Genomic DNA, 22,135 nt, shown 5'->3' with positions numbered 1-22,135 from the left:
AACATGGTATCTTTTTTAGTTTCCAGAATTTTACTTAGAAAATTGCAAAATGAAAAGCTAATATGAATTAGCTTATGTCGGTAGTCGTCAAATATAATTTTCTATATTGAATTTGATGTATATGGTAATTTATAGATAATACAAATGTTTTATAAATGATTTGCAATAAATTCGTTGTATTTAAAAAAATATAGCAAAAAATATAGACATTGTAAGATTTCAGTTCGGCAGAATCAATCTTTGGCTTATAATAGTTGCATTCAGTAAGACATTCGTCTATTATAAAGAATCGAGTTATATAGACAAAGTTTATATATTTAATATATAGGCGAACAAATGCATATTCGATAAATTAAAATCATCATGCATATGTGTTAATTACTGCGACGAATTTGAAACGAAATATTTGAATTTTTCCATATTATTATTAGTACTTGAATGTTACTTTTTGTCTTCAAAAATATTTGAATACTTTTCCTTAGTTACACTTGATTGATTAAATAACTGTAATAAGTTATTATTAATAACGTAAGGTTCATCTTGGCGCACTTGAATCATTACGTATAAATAATGATTTGGTAGTTGAAAATGCGATAGTTAGTATTAGAACATTAAGCAGGATTGTCTTTCTTCTTACTGGTAAGACTCTGTAGCTGCAAAAATAACATTTTGATTTCATCGTTTATCATAGCCTACGCCTACGGTATCAAAATAAATATGACATTCCCGTCTTCGAATCTTTCTTTGTGTCGGCGTATCTGTTTTTCTTTTTTTTTTTTTTTTTTAAAGTCCACCGCGTCCGCTGTCTATGTACTCGAACTTCTGTGAAGCAAACACGATATCAAACAATTTAAGAAAGAAGCTTGTATAGTCAAGAAGCTTGTAAACGAAGAAAGATTCTACAGCGAGAGTCATCATATCTTTCAGCCTAAAGCTAAATGATCTATCTGTGTAGATGTCGACGTTGAGATACAATAACAGGAAGAAGAATCATTTTCGCAGATAATTAAATTACATCCTGTGGAACTTCTCTTTATTTTTACTATACCTCCTTCTCGTCGGTCGCGGCGACCGTGTACGCTCGATTGGAACTTTCCTGCGATTCTTTCGCAGGTCCGATCACGAACGCGTAGATCAATCCAGCTGCCATCCCGCCAAGGATCGGGCCAACCCAGTATAGCCAGTGATCGTCGAATAAACCCATCACAACGGCGCTACCGAACGATCGAGCTGGATTCATACCTGCGCCAGTTCTTGGCACCTGTGTAAAAGCAATACAGTGTAACTAGATCTGTAAAAAAAGATTGCATTGCAGCGTAATTGTAATTTCAAATATTCTTGTTTATTTTCAATTGGGTACAAGTAATCACTAAGGAAGCATCTCAAGTAGAATGTACATCTTACGCCGATGAGATGGCCGACAGAAACTGAGAGTCCAATTACAAGAGGCGCAATCCCCTTGCTGTCTGGTTTTGCTGCATCGCATGCGCCGCACACAACCAGAACCAGTATGAACGCGAGGAAAAACTCTATACCGAAACCCTGAACGGGAGTAACGCCTGGCGAAAGAGATACTACGCCCAAGGCGTGCTCCATCCTTTCGGCGGATAATGCTCTTAGTATACCAGATCCTGCTATTGCACCTATACATTGAAGAATTACGTATAACAAGCCTCTAATAACTGGCACCTGTGAAAAAAAGAATAAGAAGTATCTCTGTGAATTCTGACAACGTCCGAATTAATTTGTTCTACAGAAATCTGTATAAAATGGCAGTATATATAAAACTTATTGCCTATAAAAATTAAGTATTGCAGGTATTGTTACGAGGTATTCTCCTTTGAGATTAAATAATTTTATGTCTTTGTCGAGTAATCATCAGTGCATCATCACGAATGAATTATCTTAAAAGCATCTGTGACTAAACCACATGACTGGGAGCTGAATAAATTATCGGTAAATCATATGCCGCTGATCGTGCTAATTGACACTTGAGAAATAATCACACGTTTCACCGTTTGTATAACAAGGTACAAAGAAATCTACCATCTAACTATGTTAAATGTGTATTTACTTCTATCGATAGCTATTCTATACGTATATCAAATATTGCATCTAGGAATGAGAGCAGATGAATGACATATGCATGTGTTCTAGAATTTTACTGACAAGATCCTCAATCGTCCTGAGATTCCTTGCCTTACCTTGCCAATCACCATCAACCCGAACGTGACAGCGGGATTAACATGACCGCCAGAGACATGCCCTATTCCTTGAATCGCTGAGGCCACAGCCAGGCCAAAAGCCAAACTTATGGCCACGACGTTGCCCGTGATAACAGATCCACAGCCAAAGAAATTCAATAGCAATGTACCAAGAAACTCTGCAACTAGTGCCCGGTACAGGCCAGATTTTTTATCGGTAAGCTCGTTTGCGCCTAGAGCCTCCTTTAAGTTTGCCATCTGTAAAAAGGTTCGTCCGGTTGATTCAGCGTGTACAAACGTTAGGACGTTATGTCTATTTGATGCAATAACTGAAACGGAATGCTGCGTTCAACCATGAGGAGCTGTGTCTAGTTTTTTCATGTAGTTTAACGTCGTTTACAATCGCCTTTCGTTCAGCCAAAGGTCCTTGAGTTATTCTTGGCAAAGAGAGTGATTCTAAAGGACAATTCGGTCTTTATTAAAAAAGCGTTATTAACGATCCCGTTAGTTCAAAGAAATGTAACGGAGCTACTTAGAGAAAGGTTAGCAATATCAAGGATCTTTCGTGTCGACGAAATGAATATTTTGTAACTCGTTGAACAATCGTGCGAGTAAAATTCTCTATATATGAAATAGAAGTTTCATGAAGTTAAAATTGTACAATTATATTTTACAATTATATTTTACAATTATATTGTACAATTAATTTTAAGTTTGAAAAAACAATTTTGTTTCAATCATCGTTGCTACAACCACGAGAGAGAATTTGTACTATAATTTTTATAACTCGATTAACTTCTTGAGCTTCCTTTTTAAAACCAGTTGATCAATTTCAGATGAATTGATCAGCCGTAAATGTCAAGATATTCAAGATTAGTACGAGATAATCAAGTTCTACATCGTTCTCTAAACAGCGATCGTACATTAATCGGAGAGCGATCCAATTCCAGCGGAACGTCATTAATATTCGAACGGATGATCCGTCGTACATTAACCACTTTGAAAATGAAACCGGTCGATCGTTTAGCAGTTCCGTCGATTCGCGTCGTAGATTTAGATCGAGGACGCGGGCACGTATAGCGTGCATGCTTACGGTACGGCACACGTGTGATCCGCGCTATTGCGAATCACATTGGAGAAACGAAACGTTAAGGTTAACGCATCCAGGTTGCATTACACATGCAAATGATCATATCCTCGACGAGTGTGACAAGCGGTCCCGATCGTCTCGAATTATTTAATCGTTCCCCGGTAAAATACCATCGTCATCCACGCCACCGCGTTCCAGCTCTTGCCTACTTGACTCAAACATCTTCAACGCAGATCTAGGTCGGTCATCTTCTACCCTTTCCTAATTTTCGTCCTACCTACCACGACGACCGAGTTCTTTATGGTCCATTTTCTAATAAAACTGTCGTTTTCGCGGATAATAACAAACGGAGCGTGCGAGAGAAGGCAAGGTATGATGACATAAGACGATACGAGAAAATCATCGGCGAATTTATGTTTCAGACGGTTGGAGGAGCGCAATGCTCGGCCGATTCAATGATGGATTTAATTCGGGTGAGATCATCCGCGGGCAAAAGATGACTGCAGCATGTCACTCTCATTTCGCGCAATTTCTACGATGCGACGCGTGTCACGTGCGCGATAATCAGGTTCGCAGCTATCAAGATCTTTGACTGTTATAAGCAAGAACCAACTGCGGATAACTACGACGAAGGATCATTGGGAAAAGTAACAATCGAATGCGAATTGTTTTTTTATTTATTTCAACTGTACCGCACGCAACGTGTATTGTGATTGTTCCTCGTTAGACGATAAAGATACTTGTAGCATTAGTCCATAAATTTTCTGTAATTTCCGTGAAACATCAAATTAACAGACCCTGTGTTACATTTGATGCTGTAACTGAATATATATTTGCGATAACAGTTTGAAAACTGGGCTCGTAAGCACCTGACTAATTTGTGTAAGAACAGACAAGGGTCATTGATACAAATTGCAAATATTTTTATACTGAAAAATTTCGACCGTTTTACGTAAATTGATCAAACCGCGATTTTTAATTTTCGCTGCCCGTTGTTCGTTCCATTCAATTAGTTTTCCACGACTTACGTAAGCAAATGATCGATTGTAAAATTAGCAGATCGACTGTTCTTCGATTAGGCCATCTGGCACGCGTGTCATTAAAAAAAAAAAGTCGTTTAAACTCCGTTCGAAACTCCAGTGTCGGTATTTTGAAAATTTACGCTTCCAGATTATCACCGTTCGCAAACAACAATAAATAATCAATCCCACGTTTCTCTTTCTTCTTCGAAGACTGAATTTTTCACGTCTGTTCGTAACTGTTTGCGCAAAGCTATCGAAGGTTGCATTAGCGCGGCCCGTTTGTGTGTTAATTTTAATTCATTGGACGATTCTTTTTCTTTTCCAGTTGCTTTCACGAACTGTACTGACTATCAACTGTTCTGTTTTCTATCGCAACGGTTTCTTGGGGCTGCAAACAGAATCATTTACCTTAGATTCCATACGACCTCGTTAAATTACTTGGTATTTTTCCCCAGCTTTTGTTACATCGCTGTTTGAGGATATCTCTTTGCATCCATTCCTGGATATCGTTTAACCCGATCTATAGCAACAGGGAGAGACGTGAACGAAGATGCGAAAGAAGAATTTCATCAATCGTCTCACTGAATGTATCCGTATTTGAAATTGCGAATGCGCATTCATTTTTTTTTTTTTTTTTTTCGTTGCCCTTCGATCGGATCGATCCGTAAAGGCAGCGGAAACAGGTCAACTTCACATAAATTAGTTGCTACGTCTTCGGCGATTTATCGTCGCGCACTCCTCGACCGCGATGGTCGTTACCCTTATATGGTTTAGTGCAGGTGCCTCGATATCTCCTCTTATCTCTGTTCATCTCTTTCTCTCTTACCCTACTTTCTTTAATCGGTGATAAAATAAAAGCGTTGAAACGTCCTCTCGCTACGTTATCTTAATATGTTTATTTGCAGTTTAGCGTAAGGCGAGCTTTCTTCTTTCTATTTGCGACTACGGTAGATCGTAGGGTGTGGTCGTAGCGACGATCATACGCTATAAATGGCACGGTTCAATATGCAAAAGTTAATCAAGAATCATAGAATTTCAAAAGGTCGTGGGATATCTATTTTTAAACTGCATTTTATCTTAGGATTAATTCGATGAAGTCATATGTCTTTTTTTTTTTTTTTTTTTTCCTTGTGGATCTTCTTGAAAGCTTTCGAAGGTGGTAGGAAACGCCACTCCTACCCCGGCTATAATACTACGAGCTAACGGAGTTTCATTCTACTGTCACAGCAACGTTGCTATTAAACCGCCTCCCGTCATTTTGCAAAATAGCTATTTTTCCACGCAATCATTTCAAGAACACGGGCGGTAATTCTTAATTATTTTGTTTCCTAAAAACTTTTCGCTGAATGAAATGCATAAGTAAATGTAACTGTTGCTATACACATACATCTTTCTATTATAATCTTTTAATTTGTCTTTGCTCATATGCGAGAAGTTGCGTGAATACACTTGAAAGTGCAAAAGCTGATTTGTAATAGATTTCATCTAAAACAGGCCGCAGCAAAGCCTTTAAAAAGAGAAAGTTTAAGTTCTTCTTTGACCAAATTATTTCACTACGAACCCAACAACAATTCTTCACCGAATCTCCTTGCAACGTGAATTGACGTTGAGTAAATATAGAAATATCGCTTTAACATGACGTTTATCGATATGACTTATTGCTTTGACAGCTATTGCACTTTGTGAAGACGAGAACCTATACGAATTATTTTTCATTGATGCTGCATTTATTTTTGTACACACAGAAGAAAATATCGACTTGAAGCACAATTGATGTTAATCTCGAATTAATATAAACGAACGAAAGTTGACGAAGTGAACGAGAGAAGGGACTTGAATTAATTTTGTCAACTCAATTAAACATCGGTCGGAAAATAAAGGGAGAAATGTTACCTCGGAGATGGTCTGAATCGGTGCAGAAGCGGCGTAGAGTGTTTCTAAGAGTTTTCTGTGATATTTTTCAGGCGGTGAATCCTGTCACAAGGTTCACGACAGCGGCTCTCGAGAAAGCGAATGCTCCGCAAGAGTTACTGAACGATAACTGTTGAGGCTCCCGAGCATAGAAACCAACTGGTCTCACGTATCTAACTGCGTCTGTTCTGGTACTCTGCTAGATGCTACCAGAGTAGGGATATCACGGTTAAAACGTACGACGATCTCCAGGTAACGCTGTTGTTTTAATTTCGCAGCCGTACGGCACACAACGCGTAAATCCAAATAAGAGATAAATGCCAATCTTGAACTTTTTTACAGATTTTTCTGAATCGTGATACTCGTGTTTCTTACTTTGCCTCTCATTGTATTATCTTTCATTGTTAGCGGCAAATTACCATGGTAAACGAAAATTCAAAAGTTTCAAAATCATCAAACACGCGACATGTTACCGAAGAAACAGAATTTAACGATTTATTGGCCTGCAGATATTGGTTTATGACCGAAGGTGTGCCTATCTCTACAGTACAGAAGATGATTGCACTTTGTAACGCGTTGTTCGTAATATAGTACATATTTTCACCGCTACTTATGATACGATAATTAAGCACAACCAACGTCCTTAACGAAGAAAAGGAATTGAAAGGAAATTGTTATAATTACGCGGAATTACGAGTGAATGTAATAGACATCTGTCGCTAAATTTATTTGTCGCAGGTTACCAGATAGTAATTTTATTTCCTACTCTGTCGAAATTGGTGGCTTGCGTTTTCCTTAATACTTATCGTCATCGATACTTGGAACGAGCGAGTTTGCGTTTTCCAATTAGAAAACGGAAACGCAAGTCGACAACGAAACTTCCGTGCACGACAAACCATGCAGAACCTCACGAGTTGTACAGTTTGCGATTACATTTAAACCAACCGCAAACTTTACAAGCTGTTTTTTTTTCTCCTTCCATAAAATAGATAAAAATGAATAATTCCAATGAAAAGAAAAGAGCGACTATATATAGAATTGTACAATTATAATAATACCTTTGGTCGACACATGTATGTAACATAATGATATATTTTTGAAGTAAAATTGTGTACAGTGGAAATCAATCGATAGATACACCTAGAGATACCGTTTAAAGTCTCTACGCATGATTTGTATGCAACGATCTCTCTCTTCCACCGTATTACGGCCATATGTCAGATTGACAAGTCGCTGGGTTTACTCCCTTATTTGTTCAGCATTCTTTCACAACGATTGGCTACAAATTTAACGGTTTGTATGCAAGCCATCCGTATCTGTTGCTGCACAGACCGACGTTGAACGTGAATATATTCTTTGCACGATAGAAAGCAAAGAAACCATTGAGAATCATAGTCGTCGCTCGAAGGGAACATTATTATGTACATATATATATATAATTGAGAATAAATTTCTACATGTTCATTTAGCACAACACTTTCAAAAATGATGCAACTTTAAAGAAGAATAAAGGCATGAGCGTCCACGCTTAATTGTGATCAGATATTAAAATCATCGTGCAGGATGAATCGTTTAGTGTTACAAATTGATCGAATGGGCAATCTGCATTTCAAAACGCAAACGTTGCACGCCTCCGCTGATTCTCTACTTAAGAATGATTTAATTCGTCCATATATCAGCTTCCTTAACGAGATTAACTTGCCGTGTTATGTTAATTAAACCTCAGTGGTTTGCTATAAAAACGAGCATTATGATACGTTGATCAAACATCGTTTTTATCGTTTCTCAATGAAATTTCATTATTTCTGTGATAACGTCATAATTAGCAAGTTTGTTTTGTGCCATTCAACGAATTCATTACCTTGACAAATCCCAAAGACTATCATGTATCTATCATGTACCATCATTTTGAAGTGGAATGAAATTAATGATGACCATTATTTTCAATAATAATAATAATTCATAGGGCCAGGCCTTTTTCAAAGTCATGCTATGTCGTTTCTCATAGTCTTTTTTTAGATGGACGGTAAAGTTCAAGGCCTTCCACGTGATGGTGCGCACTCAAAACTTGATATCGTCCACGGAAGTCTGTTATTTTACAGACTTTGTATGTACATATAGGGTGAACTGAAAGAATCAAACTTGTAGCGTTCAAGTAAGCCAAATTTATAATATTAAATGTAAGATTGTAGACTTAAATTACTAATTTACTTTATAAATTATACCTTTTTAGTTTTACCTTAAATATAATAATACCTTTTAATTTTACCTTAGTTAAAATTATAGACTTAAATTACTAATTTACCTTATAGATAAATTATACTTTTTATTTTTACTTTAAATATAACAATACCTTTCAATTTTACCTTATAGTTAAAATTATAGACTTAAATTATTAATTTACCTTACAGATAAATTATACCTTTTTAATTTTACCTTAAATATAATAATACCTTTTCAGTTTTACCCTAAATATAACAATACCTCTTAATTTTACCTTATAGTTAAAATTATAGACTTAAATTACTGATTTACCTTACAGATAAATTACTAATTTACCTTATAGATAAATTATACCTTTTTAGCTTTACCTTGAATATAATAATACCTTTTAATTTTACCTTACAGTTAAAATGATGACTTAAATTACTAATTTACCTCATGGATGTATAAATCAATTTGAAATCACGCTCAGAATTTTGCCAAGCCGTTATCCTCTTGAAAAGATATTTGGTTCCATAACATTCTATTCGTCCACCCTGTACAGTCTTGGTAAGGCCACATACATTCCTGGAAACGTAATAGTACGGCAGGATCGTCATCATCATTAGCACTTCTTCCACGAGTTCACCACTGTCAACTGGTTCATCGTCTTGTTGTTTTTCTGCGGAACAAGTATCCGGCTGATAAGTATGTATTTCTTTGCGTACACGCGCTCTGCTATGCCACACACACGTGCACAATCGTTCTCACAACGCTGCTGGCAATTATCTTCCCTCTTCCAAACCAGTCATTCCTTTTCTTTTCTCCACAGAAATCTAACTGTTCTTCAGTGTCGATGAACGTTATATCGTGGCTTTGGAGGAAGATCAAACGATAAAGCGACGCGCAGTTTCGAATTCGACCGCTGGCTACCTTGAAACAAGCAAAAGGAATAGTCGATAAGATTACATTGATCCTCCCCTGAGAAAGAGGTGTGTACGAAATTTGTAGCACTCGGCGCTGTCAGACATTTAAGAAACCAACGTAATGGAAAGCAGCCGCCTCGCCTTAAACACACCCTAATCTCCCTCTGGTTTGCCAGTTTGGAGTATGTATGCAGTTGTTCAGGAAACAGCTTTCGTGTCAACCTTGACAAAGTCCTGTTTCAAGAGTACAAGTTCATTAATCTTCAGGCTAGGTATTCTTCGTGAAGAGATATCACAGTGGTGGAAAACGAGCACATACCACGATACCATAGATCTGTAAGGAAATCAAGTAAATCACCTTCAAACTTGTAATTGACAGAAGCGACAGAATTCACAGTTGATAACGCAGAAAGCAGACTACGTCAATTTAATTAACACTAGAACTACCAGAGTGGTCAAAACGACCAATTTATAATTTTCTATGGAAATTTTATACATTTATAAATAAAAAGCAAATTTTATACATTTACACATTATAAATTTATTTAGATACTCGAGCTATATTTTTAAAATATAAAATATATCAACAGAAGTTTATGTTTCTTATCGTATTATTAATTTTTTCTTGTATCTTACACTTTAATTTCTTTGCCACAAATATTATACTTTGGTCGTTGGTAGTTCTAGTGTTGAAGTGAAATTTGTTATAATTGTTCGAAAACAGTTGTCATTGGAGTAACGCTAGTAGTTCACAAATCATGTTAATATAAATTATTAGATACTGGAGGATATGTGGCTTGAAATCATGATTGTGCAATTGTGTTCTTTATATATACATATTATAACACAATTGAGTGTTATGATAAAATATTCACGTTTAAAAGAATAACGTCATAGAGCGATCAATAACTTTTATGTCGTCTTTTTAAGCAAATTCAAGCAGATAAATTTTTGCTTATTTTTATACTTTATTTTAAACTGCGATATAAAACACGAATTGCCTTGTGACATAATACCACGATGCTATCTCGTTCTATTATTCACAATGTATTTTATAGTTACGCTACTCTACATACATATGTAAAATCTTTACTACGATAAGTAACTAAGTATTTCCTACGATCACGATAACTGATAACGGACAACGATTGACACTATTACCTTCTCCAAACATCTCGTCGCGTTGTTCAGCAGCGGAACAGCCAAGTACCAAAGTAAACTTTACGCAGAAATGAATTTCTTTTGATGTGAAACAAACTAATAGCGAGGCGGCGAGCTACGACTCCAAACATAGATAGTCGAAACAAGTACTAGGGACTGCAGGTGTGACGTTCCATCCCGCCTCTTTCTCGTTGAATCCATCGACTGACCTCACGTATGCTAATTGTCGCGGTTTTATCTGCACGCGAGCTCACCATCGCTGTAATATCAGTTAACGGATCCGATATAGGCCACGGTAAATGCGCAAGGATTGATTTATGTCGAACGTAGAAACGTTTTTCAAATTCTTCCAACGCGTTTCACCGTCAAAAAAGATCCTCTCCGCTATGATGATTACAACAACGACCCACTTGCGAATCGTATCACCGGTAAGATCTCGGTAGACGTTGGCAGGCGATGACCGGAAGCCGAAGAATCTCGGACGACCTTCCCAACGAAGACTCTTATCACCGTCCCTTAATATCGCAGAGTGAACGTTGAAAATTAGTTTAGAAATTAATTGGGAAGTGGTCATCTAATTATTCGAAAATACACCGGGAGACCAATTTACGCCACCACCAAATGGTCAATGCCATAAATACTAGTTAGATACTAGTTGGATGAATAGTGTTCTACTTCATCGTTTCGTTATCGTTTTTCCTTTTCTTTTTTGTTTTTTCATTTTTATTCCAGTCATGGTGGAGCACAGTGCTTCGTACAGATAGTAAATGAATAAGCGAGAAGATCATGCAGTGAAACGCAATTAAAACGTTCGTTCAATTTCAGGAAGCCGCAGTTTCACTTGGGCTTGGATTCTGCTTCTGATAACTCGAGGACCGAGACGAAAGTATCGCATTATAGCAGGAAGAAGATTGATCACTGCTGCTCGGCGCTCTGCTGTTTTCTGTTCAGTGACCATCTCTGCGTCACGCAATTGCGGCAGGGTTGCTGCCAAGGGCATCGTATTCACAAGATCTTGCTGCCTCGGTCACGCCATGTTCACGCGATTGGCGAACATTTCGTAGCTGGAACGCCGGAACGCCGGAGTTCCCCACCGTACGTCCATTCACGAGCGTTGCTTTCTCCTCGTAAAATTTCGCCGGTCGACCCGAAATTGACACCACCCGAGGGGTGAAGCCTCGATACGGTTAACTTGGTGAGGCAAGTGCGCAGTGGCGAGGTGCACGTATGGTTGGACGAAGACACGACCTGGAGACCCATCGTCTATAAGCCGGCTAGGGGATGCAACGTTCAGTAGGCAAGAGGCCTTCGTATCTACATCTTTGGCACGAGTTTTTGACCATCCAATCGACCGCCAAGCAGTTGGCGCGAAATCCCGTGAGTGTGCTCTACTCGCGCCCTTTCGAAAAGTGTTCAGCCATTTCGATCTCGGATGTTACATACGAAACAATGAAAAATGTCAGAGAGAAAGGCATTGGTTTAGTTTCTTTCTAAATATATAGAAAATGACAATGATACGTATATTGATAATTAGAGAGAAAGAAAAATATCTTGGAAAGTTTCAAACGACGACAATACTTTTCTTCCTTTGTGTTGCAAGAATTAGAACTTAAAACATTAATTATTTAATATCCATCGTACGACACACGCTACGTAAAAAGATTGTAATAGCCAAGATCGATTTTATTCGAGCTCGTTCGCCTGTAACTTTAGCTAGTATTTTTTTACGAACTGTGTCGATTTCTCCGTTTGACAAACGTTGCTCCAGTGTAGAAAATTACCACCGACGTTTACAATACGTTGTCAGCTAGGATGCTAATAGATGAAATTTATACGTCGAATTAGCAATGCCGCTTGATACGATCCGGAAACACGATCGGGCAAAACATGATCCGACAGTGTCGCGGAACGTTTCTCACCGGAACAAGTTAACATTTCTATTAATCGCACGCTTCGACGACTCGAATCAGTCATGAATGTAAATTGCGTTAATTCGTTAAATATTTATTTTACGTTTACACGGTTGAAGAAGAAGAAGAATAAAGAAAAAGAGAAACTCGCGTCACTCAGAATAAAAGATGGATCACAATGTGATCCATTAATACGTGATTTTTAAATCGAACTGCCTTTGAAATCACGTTTGATTTGAAACACGATCGATTCGGTGATTCCTAGAGAATGATACGATTAAAATGATTGACGATTCAACGCCGAGAAGATTTAAAAACAAACGCTCTAGTGTTCTATGTTATTTGCAGTTTTACAAATCGACTGGCATCATGAACGTTTCTACCGTGTTTCCGGAAGGGCTCAGCGAAACCGAGAGGTCGCAACGTCATGCAACAACGAGCATAAAGGACGACGAAGAGGCTCAAGATAGATATAATCGTAAGTAAGATGCAACGTCATGCTGTAATTTCAATTTCAATTACACTCCCTTCTGCTCTGTGTCGTCGCTCTTTCTTCAAACACTCTCGCAATTTGCGTATTTTCATCGTGTATGAAAAATTGATGTAATTATAGAGGAAAATCTTTATAAATAAAGTGGCCACCGAAATGCAGGGTGAATGACATAAAACAAAAATAACTTTTACAAACACATGTTTTTTAAAATTTTTTATTATTTTATTTGGAAATATGATTAATGTATTTTTCTTCAGTGCTATGTGTAAATTTTTATAAATTAAGATTTGTATTAAAATTTTTCTCTATGAATTTTTCAGTTTTTCAGTGGCCACTCTATACAAAGTTGACTCGAAAATATTGGAAAAATTCGATAAAGGCGAGATATATAAACACACGCATCTAAATTTCAGCCGCATGGCTTCTCTTAATGTAGACAAGAGTGATGATGATGGCAGCGTTAATGCACGGAACGATTTCCACGATTTTCAGTTGGACGTGTCAGTTTTAAAATTAACAAGTCTAATTTAGAATCTACGTTGAAGGCACAAACAGTAACAAATTTGTCTCGCACGTGTGTGAACAAATGGCAAATAAAACTTCGACTCGCTCATTTTTTTTTTTTTTTAATCGCGTATGTGCATTACGCTGCGGCGAAATCGACGCAGTATCTTTTCCTTCTAACTCGTTAATCAGTTATTGAACATCGCAATACTGCTAATGATCGCACGAATTAAGAGGCCAGCTATCACACTACGCGAGAACTATTATTAGAAAGGAATGTAAATTCGGCGGTATTACCATATCGGTGCATGACATTTTCGCATAACGCCGTGCGGTGAAAATCTACCGAACGAGAGACTTGACTTTGAGAGACTTTGCGCGCTATTGCAAAAAATGCATTCTCAATGAAAAACCATGATTCATTGTTTATGTGTTAATTGGATATGCAATTACTCCGTGATAAAATGTGCTGCAAGGAACAACGCAAGTCCTTCGAGAGTTACGCAATTACCATGAAATTTGCTGACACACTGTGTCCTCTCAAATCGTTTTATACAAATCTCGGGGAAACGGTTGCGTAAAAAACGGTTTTTCCACTTGGTTTATCGTGTGTCATGTACAGAGAAGTAATTAACCACATAAAATTTCCATCGTTTTCAGCGAAAACGATTTAAAACGATTAAAAACCATTTAAATCTTTCGTGCGCTTTGACCACGTGTTACGATTTTTCCAAACGTTAACCGCCAAGCATAGATATAAATATAGATATAAGTTAGAATGGATATTTAATTAGAATAGATGTATATTTAAATTTAAATAATTTTAATTAAATTTAAATAGAATAGACAGATATTTAGATTTAAATAATTTTAATTAAATTTGAATAATTATAATAGATAGATATTTTAATTTAAATAACTTTAATTAATTAAATTTAAATAATTAGAATAGATAGATATTTAAATTTAAATAATTTTAATTAAATTTAAATAGACTAGACAGATATTTAGATTTAAATAATTATAATAGATAGATATTTAAATTTAAATAACTTTAATTAAATTTAAATAATTAGAATAGATAGATATTTAAATTTAAATAATTTTAATTAAATTTAAATAGAATAGACAGATATTTAAATTTAGATAATTTTAATTAAATTTAACTAATGAGAATAGATAGATATTTAGATTAAAATTTTTTTCTCGAAGCGTAGAGAATGGAATAGCAGGGAGTATTAAAAAAAAAAAAAAAAAGAAAAAAGAGTTTAAAAATACTGCAAGCAGTTTTTAAATTACCAATTTATCGACGGAGAAGCGGTAATACACTGGTTGCTAATTTTAATTTGACTGAAAGGATTCTCGATAGATCGCGACTCGCTATTGTTAATGCTGAAATGCAAATGACAAACGGTGATAGTGTATCAGAGACTCGTCGAGCATCTACTTGAATTAACTCATTTAGCATTTGCAGAAGCCAAGCTACTCGTAGCTACTTTGATTAAAAACGATAACTACCTTTTAATTGTCCAATCTTGAGCCTCGTTGAACATTGAAGATTCATCAGTTATCTTCCTAATTATATTCTCACTGAAATTTACATTTATGATCTTTTTCTATTTACCAATAACAAGCAAACTATTTCAATAAAAATATTTGTTAACTATTGAGTCACGATGATCGTTGAAGATAAATAAAGTAGATAGTCGCATGAACAAAATATTCAGATTTCACATCGTATAACGATCATTATTACACAATCGAATTACATTTATAATTACACAATTACACTTATATTACACAATTAAATTACATATATCAACTAGTTTATTGAAATTATTTAAAATTAAAACTCAACTAAATTATTAAAAATTTTAATTTATTTATCATTTTACGTGATCTTTGCTCGCGTCATTTCCAAATTGGAAACTGTCGTGCTGTCGGAAGGCAGCTAACAAATTTTATTTCATTTATTTCATTCTTGTCATGTGACTCACAATCAGACTTCATACTTTGACCTGAAACAAATATAAATTTGTCTTTGTCTGTGACAAATTCTTTTCACCGACCGATCCGAATCGAGAATCTTTAGAAGGAGAAAAAAAAAAAACTCCACATTACGTTTTTCCCTGGAATAATATTTCATTTCACGTATTCGTAGCACGTAGCGTCCAACAATTTTATTGTTACGTCACGTTGCCTCATACTAAAGACCCCGCTAAAGATCCTGTTCGTAGAACTACGAAATAGAAACAGATTGATCTCTCTCGATGGATCTGTCATAGAAAGTCACGTTTCTTGTTGTCCCGCGAGGCGACACGATCTCTCCGAGATCTTGGTTGTACGACGGAGATCTGGTACACATCTCATGATTCAGCCGCGGCGTTTGGAAATTTCCAGATTTCACCTTGACTTTGATTGCACGTCGCACGCGAGCTGGATCGTGCGAATCCTTCGAGTACAGCAGGTGACTACGTGTTACGTGTACCAAACACAAATCTGCCATACGAGTACAGAATTCTTCTCGAGAATGGTATCGGATTTATTCGCCGTTCTACGTACGTGTTTCTATGATCGACAGAGCTCAACTTTGGTCGATCCGATGCGTCGACGTAACGCGAAACAGCGAAACAGTCACAATTGTTACGATCGCGTCGCGCCTGTAAATAAATTATAAATTTGAGGACGGGCCTCTGTGAATTAACAACCGGTCAATAACATCGAATTGAAAGCCGTCTCGTCTGAAGAGATTTTATCGTCTTTCCGTTGCATGGAATTAATAACGTTGCGGGCACGGTTTAGGAATGGAAGATGAAAGTAACGCTACAGTGGCATTTGCCACGATCGAGCGGAAAACTCGACTTGGCATTGGTCTCGCATCAATCGGTGCCCGAGCAACGTTTCAAACGTCTAATCTGCAACCTGTTAACTTAACCCTTTGGCCCTCGACAAACGGTTTTTTATATCATCTGTCAGCGTCAGTTTATTTACGAAGCATCGCTTCGAATATTATAAAATGACACAACGCTGGAAACGACCATTCAAATGGCGTTTTCAACACGAAATCTCGTCGATTCTATCCTTCTGACGTGCGACATCATTTGAATTTAAAGCGATCGTCAACGTGCGTTGTTTACTAGAACAAGTATAACATAGAGAATAAATAAAGTATAATAAAGAGTTAATGGATATACAAGTGTACAAAGAAGCATACAAGTATAACATACAAGAGCTAACAAAAAGGTCGCAATTGTAACGATCGCGTCGCGACTGTAAATAAATTATAAATCTGAGGACAGGTCTCTGTGAATTAACAAGCGTTTGGTAATCGATCGACGAATTTGTACGACGTATTAGCGACCAATGAAAATTCTCACCGTGACGCGCTGTTTGATATACTTATTTGGTTCTCTCCTTTTTCATCTCGGCACGAATAAAATTTCCAAACATTTCGACGAGAAACGATCTTAACGTTGAATATATTCGGAAGTGACTTTTCTTCACAAAGTATATTATGAATTTAATTTAACGAGCTACTTGATTGTAGCGTCGAAAACGTAATTGTGTAAAACGTGGTTGAAAACGTAAATATGTACATGTGTTCAGCGTGTTTAATGTGTTTTCGAGGAAGTCGACACCGTGATGGAGTTCGAAATGTTACGTTTTGCAACGAAATAAATGCAACGTGATGAAAAAGGGAAACATTCCGCGCAACGTTATTAAAAGAGGGTATAAAACATACAACGAGGAGATGTTAGGATGAAAAAATAGAGATAGCAACGTACGTGTACTTGTCATAATCGGTTCTGTTTCGATTTAGAAAGAATTTCAATCGTAACTCGCGTACGACAATCAGCTTCTTCCGCGTGCATCAAACTCGGAATGCATGCTAAACGAAAATTGAACTGCATACCGAATGAAGCACAGTGAATGCACGACAATGAGTAACGAGAGAAAAAAAAAAAAAAAAACGAATGAAAAACGCAAAAAATAAAAAGTTTAAAGAAGCTGAGTTTACTCTGGTGTCAAAATTTTCCAGAAAGTTGGAAAACTATATTGAGCCACGACAGGTGTAAACAAAGTTAAAATATCTAGGTCTAGAATTGGCAAAAAAATATATATATATTTTTTTTAAGATATATACATATATATATTCTATTTTTAAATAATTATTTTAAAATATTTTTATAAAAATATATATGTATATTTTTTAAAAAATATAATTTAAAAAATAATTATTTTAAAATATTTTTATAAAAATATATATATATTTTTTAAATATGTATTATAATACATATTATATTTTAAATATATATTATAATATATATCATATTTTAAAATAATTATTTTAAAATATTTTTATAAATATATATATATATTTTAAATATATAATATAATATATATTATATTTTAAAATATTTTTATAAATATGTTAAATATATATATATATATATAAACATTGAGTAAAAATAAGGTTAAGAAGATAACCTTTTTGAGGTCTGGCTGGCAATTTGCTTACAATTAACCATTAAAAGGCCAACGTAATGACCAGTTTTCGCTCCAGCTGGATTGATTAACTTAACACGTGCTACGAACCAGTTCCACGCGTAATTACACGACGCGGATTTACACGAGCCGACGTTCGTAGTTTCCATGGTTTCTCGTTATCCGAGAATACCCGTTTTGAAAAAGAAAAGAAGCATCCTACGTCGGAGCCTCCGGTGAGCCAGACAATCTGTACAATCCCCAGTTCGACAAAGACTAATAATAATACAAGAACGTCGACGTTCGAGGGCTGCACTCGAATGTACGAATCTACTCGAGATGATTTAGCTCGACAACATCGATCGACAACAACATTGGAAATGCGCGTTTCGAGGAACTGCACGTCGATTGTTGTCGATCACTTTGTTAAATTTAATCACTTTCCAAGAACGGCGCGTGTAACAGAGATCGAGGACAGATAATTGTTAATAGTCGGTTTGTTATTAAATTTTTATTAAACGTTCCTCTTTCCTTCACCCGTTCTTCCATCACCGACTGAATCATCCACGATGAACTCGCATATTCGCGCCTGTTAATCTTGGCACGGTTTTATTTCTCGCGAATTTAATTGACAGTGTTGGTAGAATACAGAACTCAGAAGAGTTGAGCTTGACGTCACGTTACGTCCAGAATAGGGTACGTTCGAGTCACTCACGTTTATACCCATGATGATACGATCCCGATCACGCCGATCTACCATAAGTATCTTCGACACTTGTATCAATTACAAACTTATCAAATATATTTATCTTCGCGCGCTGCGAGATGTGTTTGTTGTTCGGTATACAAGGTGTCTATAAAGTCTCTTTACAATTTCGAAAATTTATCACAAAGGCAAATCAGAAGACAGATAAGCCCATATAGAGGTGTATTAAATGAGGCAAAGGAATAAAAGAAACTTGAATGTATACGTCTCATTTTGCAATAATTTCCACTTATCTGTCTTCTCATTTGCCTTTGTAATAAATTTTTGAAATTGTAAAGAGATTTTATGGACACCCTGTATTACCACTGGTGTCCAAACGCGAGAAATTCCAGGAAACGCGAGAGCGAATCTCTAAACAGATACTAAGAAAAAAAAAAAACAAGAAGAAGAAAAAAGAAAAATATGCCAACTTCGTTGGAGAAGCTCGTTAAAGCCATCACGTAACCGAACGTCCGATTCAGCTCTAGCTCATCGCTAACGTGATGGATTCCTTTGCGTTACGTTCGGGTAATTTTCCTCTCTTCCCAGCGCAGAGTTCTCACGCAGATGATCTCGCGAAAATTCGCGATTCCGAATACATACAACACCTCGATTGCCAGTTTCCTAGTAAACGGCGGCGATTGTTCTCCGGCCAGAACAATCCGATTTATCAATTTTCGGCCGCAACCCGCGAGTTCAGCGTGTCCAATTATAATAATATAATGCAACGCGGAATTCCGAGGAATGCTCGCTACGTCGCAATTCCTACCACCGGAACGGATTGTTAATTTATGTAACGCGATGCGAATCGGGGAGAGGCGGAATTGAGTCGATGGTTAAACATGACGGTTTTCAAGAATAATAAGTTACATCCGTTGCAGGTGTTGATCGTTTGATTGTTTCCTATTTTCTTTATTACCGTTTCTTCCATACTTGCGAACAATTGTATCAGTTGTAGCAATATTTGGATACTTTGTTTAACGAACAGTTGTATCAATTATAGCAACATTTGGATACTTTGTTTAATGAACAGTTGCATCAGTTATAGCAATATCTGGATACTTTGTTTAATGAACAGTTGTATCAGTTGTAGCAATATGTGGATACTTTGTTTAATAAACAATTATAGCAATACATATGCATAGCATATAACAATTATACAATTATATCAGTTATAGTAATATTCGGATAATTTGTTTAATGAACAGTTATATCAGTTATAGCAATATCTGGATACTTTGTTTAATGAACAGTTGTATCAGTTATAGCAATATCTGGATACTTTGTTTAATGAACACTTGTATCAGTTATAGCAATATTTGGATACTTTGTTTAATGAACACTTGTATTAGTTATAGCAATATTTGGATACTTTGTTTAATGAACAATTATAGCAATTTTATATGCATAGCATATAATAATTATACAACTATATCAATTATAGAAATATTTGGATACTTTGTTTAATGAACAATTGTATCAGTTATAGTAATATTTTGGATACTTTGGATACTTTAATGAAGAATGTATCAATTATAGAAATATTTAGATACTTCGTTTAATAAACAATTATAGCAATTACATATGCATAGCATATAACAATTATACAATTATATCAATTATAGCAATATTTGGATACTTTGTTTAATGAACAATTGTATCAGTTACAGCAATATTTAGATACTTTGTTTAATGAACACTTGTATCAGTTATAGCAATATTTGGATACTTTGTTTAATGAACAGTTATATCAGTTATAGCAATATCTGGATACTTTGTTTAATGAACAGTTGTATCAGTTATAGCAATATCTGGATACTTTGTTTAATGAACACTTGTATCAGTTATAGCAATATTTGGATACTTTGTTTAATGAACAGTTGTATCAGTTATAGCAATATTTGGATACTTTGTTTAATGAACAGTTGTATCAATTATAGCAATACTTAGATACTTCGTTTAACGAGCAATTGTATCAATTATAGCAATATTTGGATACTTTGTTTAATAAACATTATAGCAATTATATATGCATAGCATATAACAGTTATACAACTATATCAATTAAAGCATTATTTGGATGCTTCGTTTAATGAACAATTGTATCACTTATAGCAGTATTTGGATACTTTGTTTAATGAACAGTTGTATCACTTATAGCAGTATTTGGATACTTTGTTTAATGAACAGTTATATCAGTTATAGCGATATTTGGATACTTCATTTAATAAACATTATAGCAATTAAATATGCAAATAATTATATATGCATAGCATATAATAATTATACAACTATATCAATTATAGAAATATACCTCGTTTAATGAACAATTGTATCAATTATAGCAATATTTCTCTCGACGTTCTGAGATACTAATGTTGCACGTTAACGCAAGGAAAATCAAGTTCATCGCCGTGCCATGAAGCACACCTCGCATTGCACACGCGGGAAATAACTTGTCCCGTTACCCATAGAAAGTCAAACGAGCATTAATATTAATCAACGATCGCATTTTAAAGTATAACGCGTCACCTTTTTTCTGCAGAGATTCCCCGTGTATTCTCTCGACTAACAAACAAACGTGGAAACTGGTTTGACAACACAATGACGAACTTTCTCTGCCCATCAATTCTCGAACACAACATCGTAGACGAACAGCCAACAGATATCTACAATAGAAAAATAATCAATCGTTGGTTCGTACAAAAGCGGCAAGTTTCCGCTGGAAATTAATGTTTTCACTCGAGCAGCGAATCGCAGTAAGAACAAGTCGTTTCAAACAAAGTTTCACGAGCGTTGAAAACTTTTACCGTACTGATTCTAATAAAATCGTCGGCGAATCTACGATCTTAATGCCTGAGAATTGGAATCTCTATTCTTTTACCAGCCGATTTGAAAAAGGAAAGTTTGCGCGGTGGCACGGTTTTTCTGAACAGCGTGGAAAACAATGGCCGATAAATAATGTTCTCTTCGAAATTTAATAAACACTGCCTATCTAGTGACAATAATTTTAAACAAATAATTTAAATAAAACAAAATACAATATCAAGATAAATAGTATCATAAATTTACGTAGTCCAAGTTATTCAAATTTTCTTGAATATTTATTGACGAAAATTATACATTCGAACACAAATAATACGAGAAATGAAACGAAATTTCGATTTTTGCTTGATTATAAAAATGTCCATCGTCTCATTTGAATTCTTCCGGCGCGACTTGAGAAAATTGCGTCGAATCTTACGTAGAAAACGAGTTTCCGATAGCTGGAACATTTGTCACGATTGTCATATCGATAGCTTTTTGTATCGTTATGGTTCAGCAATAAGTACATAAGGCTGTACGTTCAGCGCCATCGGCTACAGAAATTCTAGAAACGGTCGCTCGTTACGGTCCGCGCCCTTCTCTCGTACAATTCGCGGTAACCAGTAATGCGAATAACAAACAATCTATGATTTCTTTCTTTTTTTTTTTTTTTTTTT

General features: G+C 35.8%; 3 protein-coding genes and 1 long non-coding RNA gene across 12 annotated transcripts in view; 1 reads left to right on the top strand and 3 right to left on the bottom strand.

Moving 5' to 3' along the window:
• Positions 1 to 11: 11 nt before the first annotated feature.
• LOC122530535 (aquaporin AQPAn.G) lies at positions 12 to 6,408 on the bottom strand. Of its 2 annotated transcripts, none has more exons than XM_043657590.1 (5): positions 6,210 to 6,408; positions 2,205 to 2,462; positions 1,405 to 1,689; positions 1,049 to 1,261; positions 12 to 822 (listed from the first exon to the last, which is right to left on the bottom strand). In XM_043657590.1, the coding sequence occupies exons 2-5, from the start codon at positions 2,460 to 2,462 to the stop codon at positions 784 to 786; spliced, it is 795 nt and encodes a 264-aa protein (XP_043513525.1). In that variant the 5' UTR covers positions 6,210 to 6,408; the 3' UTR covers positions 12 to 783. The 2 variants fall into 2 exon arrangements, with proteins under 2 accessions (XP_043513525.1, XP_043513524.1); XM_043657589.1 differs by having other exon boundaries at positions 12 to 653.
• A 1,605-nt stretch (positions 6,409 to 8,013) lies between these two features.
• Positions 8,014 to 10,756, bottom strand: LOC122530473. 7 transcript variants are annotated; one of them, XR_006307015.1, is made up of 5 exons: positions 10,517 to 10,756; positions 9,675 to 9,689; positions 9,474 to 9,589; positions 8,878 to 9,358; positions 8,014 to 8,354 (listed from the first exon to the last, which is right to left on the bottom strand). XR_006307015.1 is itself a non-coding variant. In XM_043657477.1 (5 exons), exons 1-4 carry the CDS (start codon positions 9,683 to 9,685, stop codon positions 9,055 to 9,057), a joined length of 324 nt encoding a protein of 107 aa, XP_043513412.1. In that variant the 5' UTR covers positions 9,686 to 9,769; the 3' UTR covers positions 8,014 to 8,354; positions 8,878 to 9,054. The 7 variants fall into 7 exon arrangements, 1 of the variants encoding a protein (XP_043513412.1); XM_043657477.1 differs by lacking the exon at positions 10,517 to 10,756 and having other exon boundaries at positions 8,878 to 9,111; positions 9,189 to 9,362; positions 9,508 to 9,589; positions 9,675 to 9,769; XR_006307016.1 differs by having other exon boundaries at positions 9,459 to 9,689.
• Positions 10,757 to 11,626: 870 nt separating this feature from the next.
• LOC122530471 (aquaporin AQPAe.a) overlaps positions 11,627 to 22,135 on the top strand; it is a 39,236-nt gene continuing 28,727 nt past the window's right edge. Inside the window, exons 1-2 of one of the 2 annotated variants that reach the window (XM_043657470.1) lie at positions 11,627 to 11,893; positions 12,775 to 12,904. In XM_043657470.1, coding sequence (XP_043513405.1) covers positions 11,798 to 11,893; positions 12,775 to 12,904 — 226 coding nt within the window. In that variant the 5' untranslated portion in view covers positions 11,627 to 11,797. Of the gene's footprint in view, positions 11,894 to 12,473; positions 12,495 to 12,774; positions 12,905 to 22,135 lie in introns of those variants that run through there. The other variant, XM_043657471.1, reaches the window with a different exon arrangement.
• The window catches only part of LOC122530475, a 22,233-nt gene continuing 11,995 nt past the window's right edge, over positions 11,898 to 22,135 (bottom strand). Inside the window, exons 2-3 of the long non-coding RNA XR_006307019.1 lie at positions 15,742 to 15,748; positions 11,898 to 11,907 (exon numbers count right to left, since the gene is read on the bottom strand). This is a non-coding gene — a long non-coding RNA (uncharacterized LOC122530475). The remainder of the gene's footprint in view (positions 11,908 to 15,741; positions 15,749 to 22,135) is intronic.

Source organism: Frieseomelitta varia, unplaced genomic scaffold (assembly GCF_011392965.1).
Source record: "Frieseomelitta varia isolate USP_RPSP 00005682 unplaced genomic scaffold, Fvar_1.2 scaffold_345, whole genome shotgun sequence".
In the NCBI taxonomy this organism is placed as follows: Eukaryota; Metazoa; Arthropoda; class Insecta; order Hymenoptera; family Apidae; genus Frieseomelitta; species Frieseomelitta varia.
This window is presented reverse-complemented; position numbering and strand designations above follow the sequence as displayed.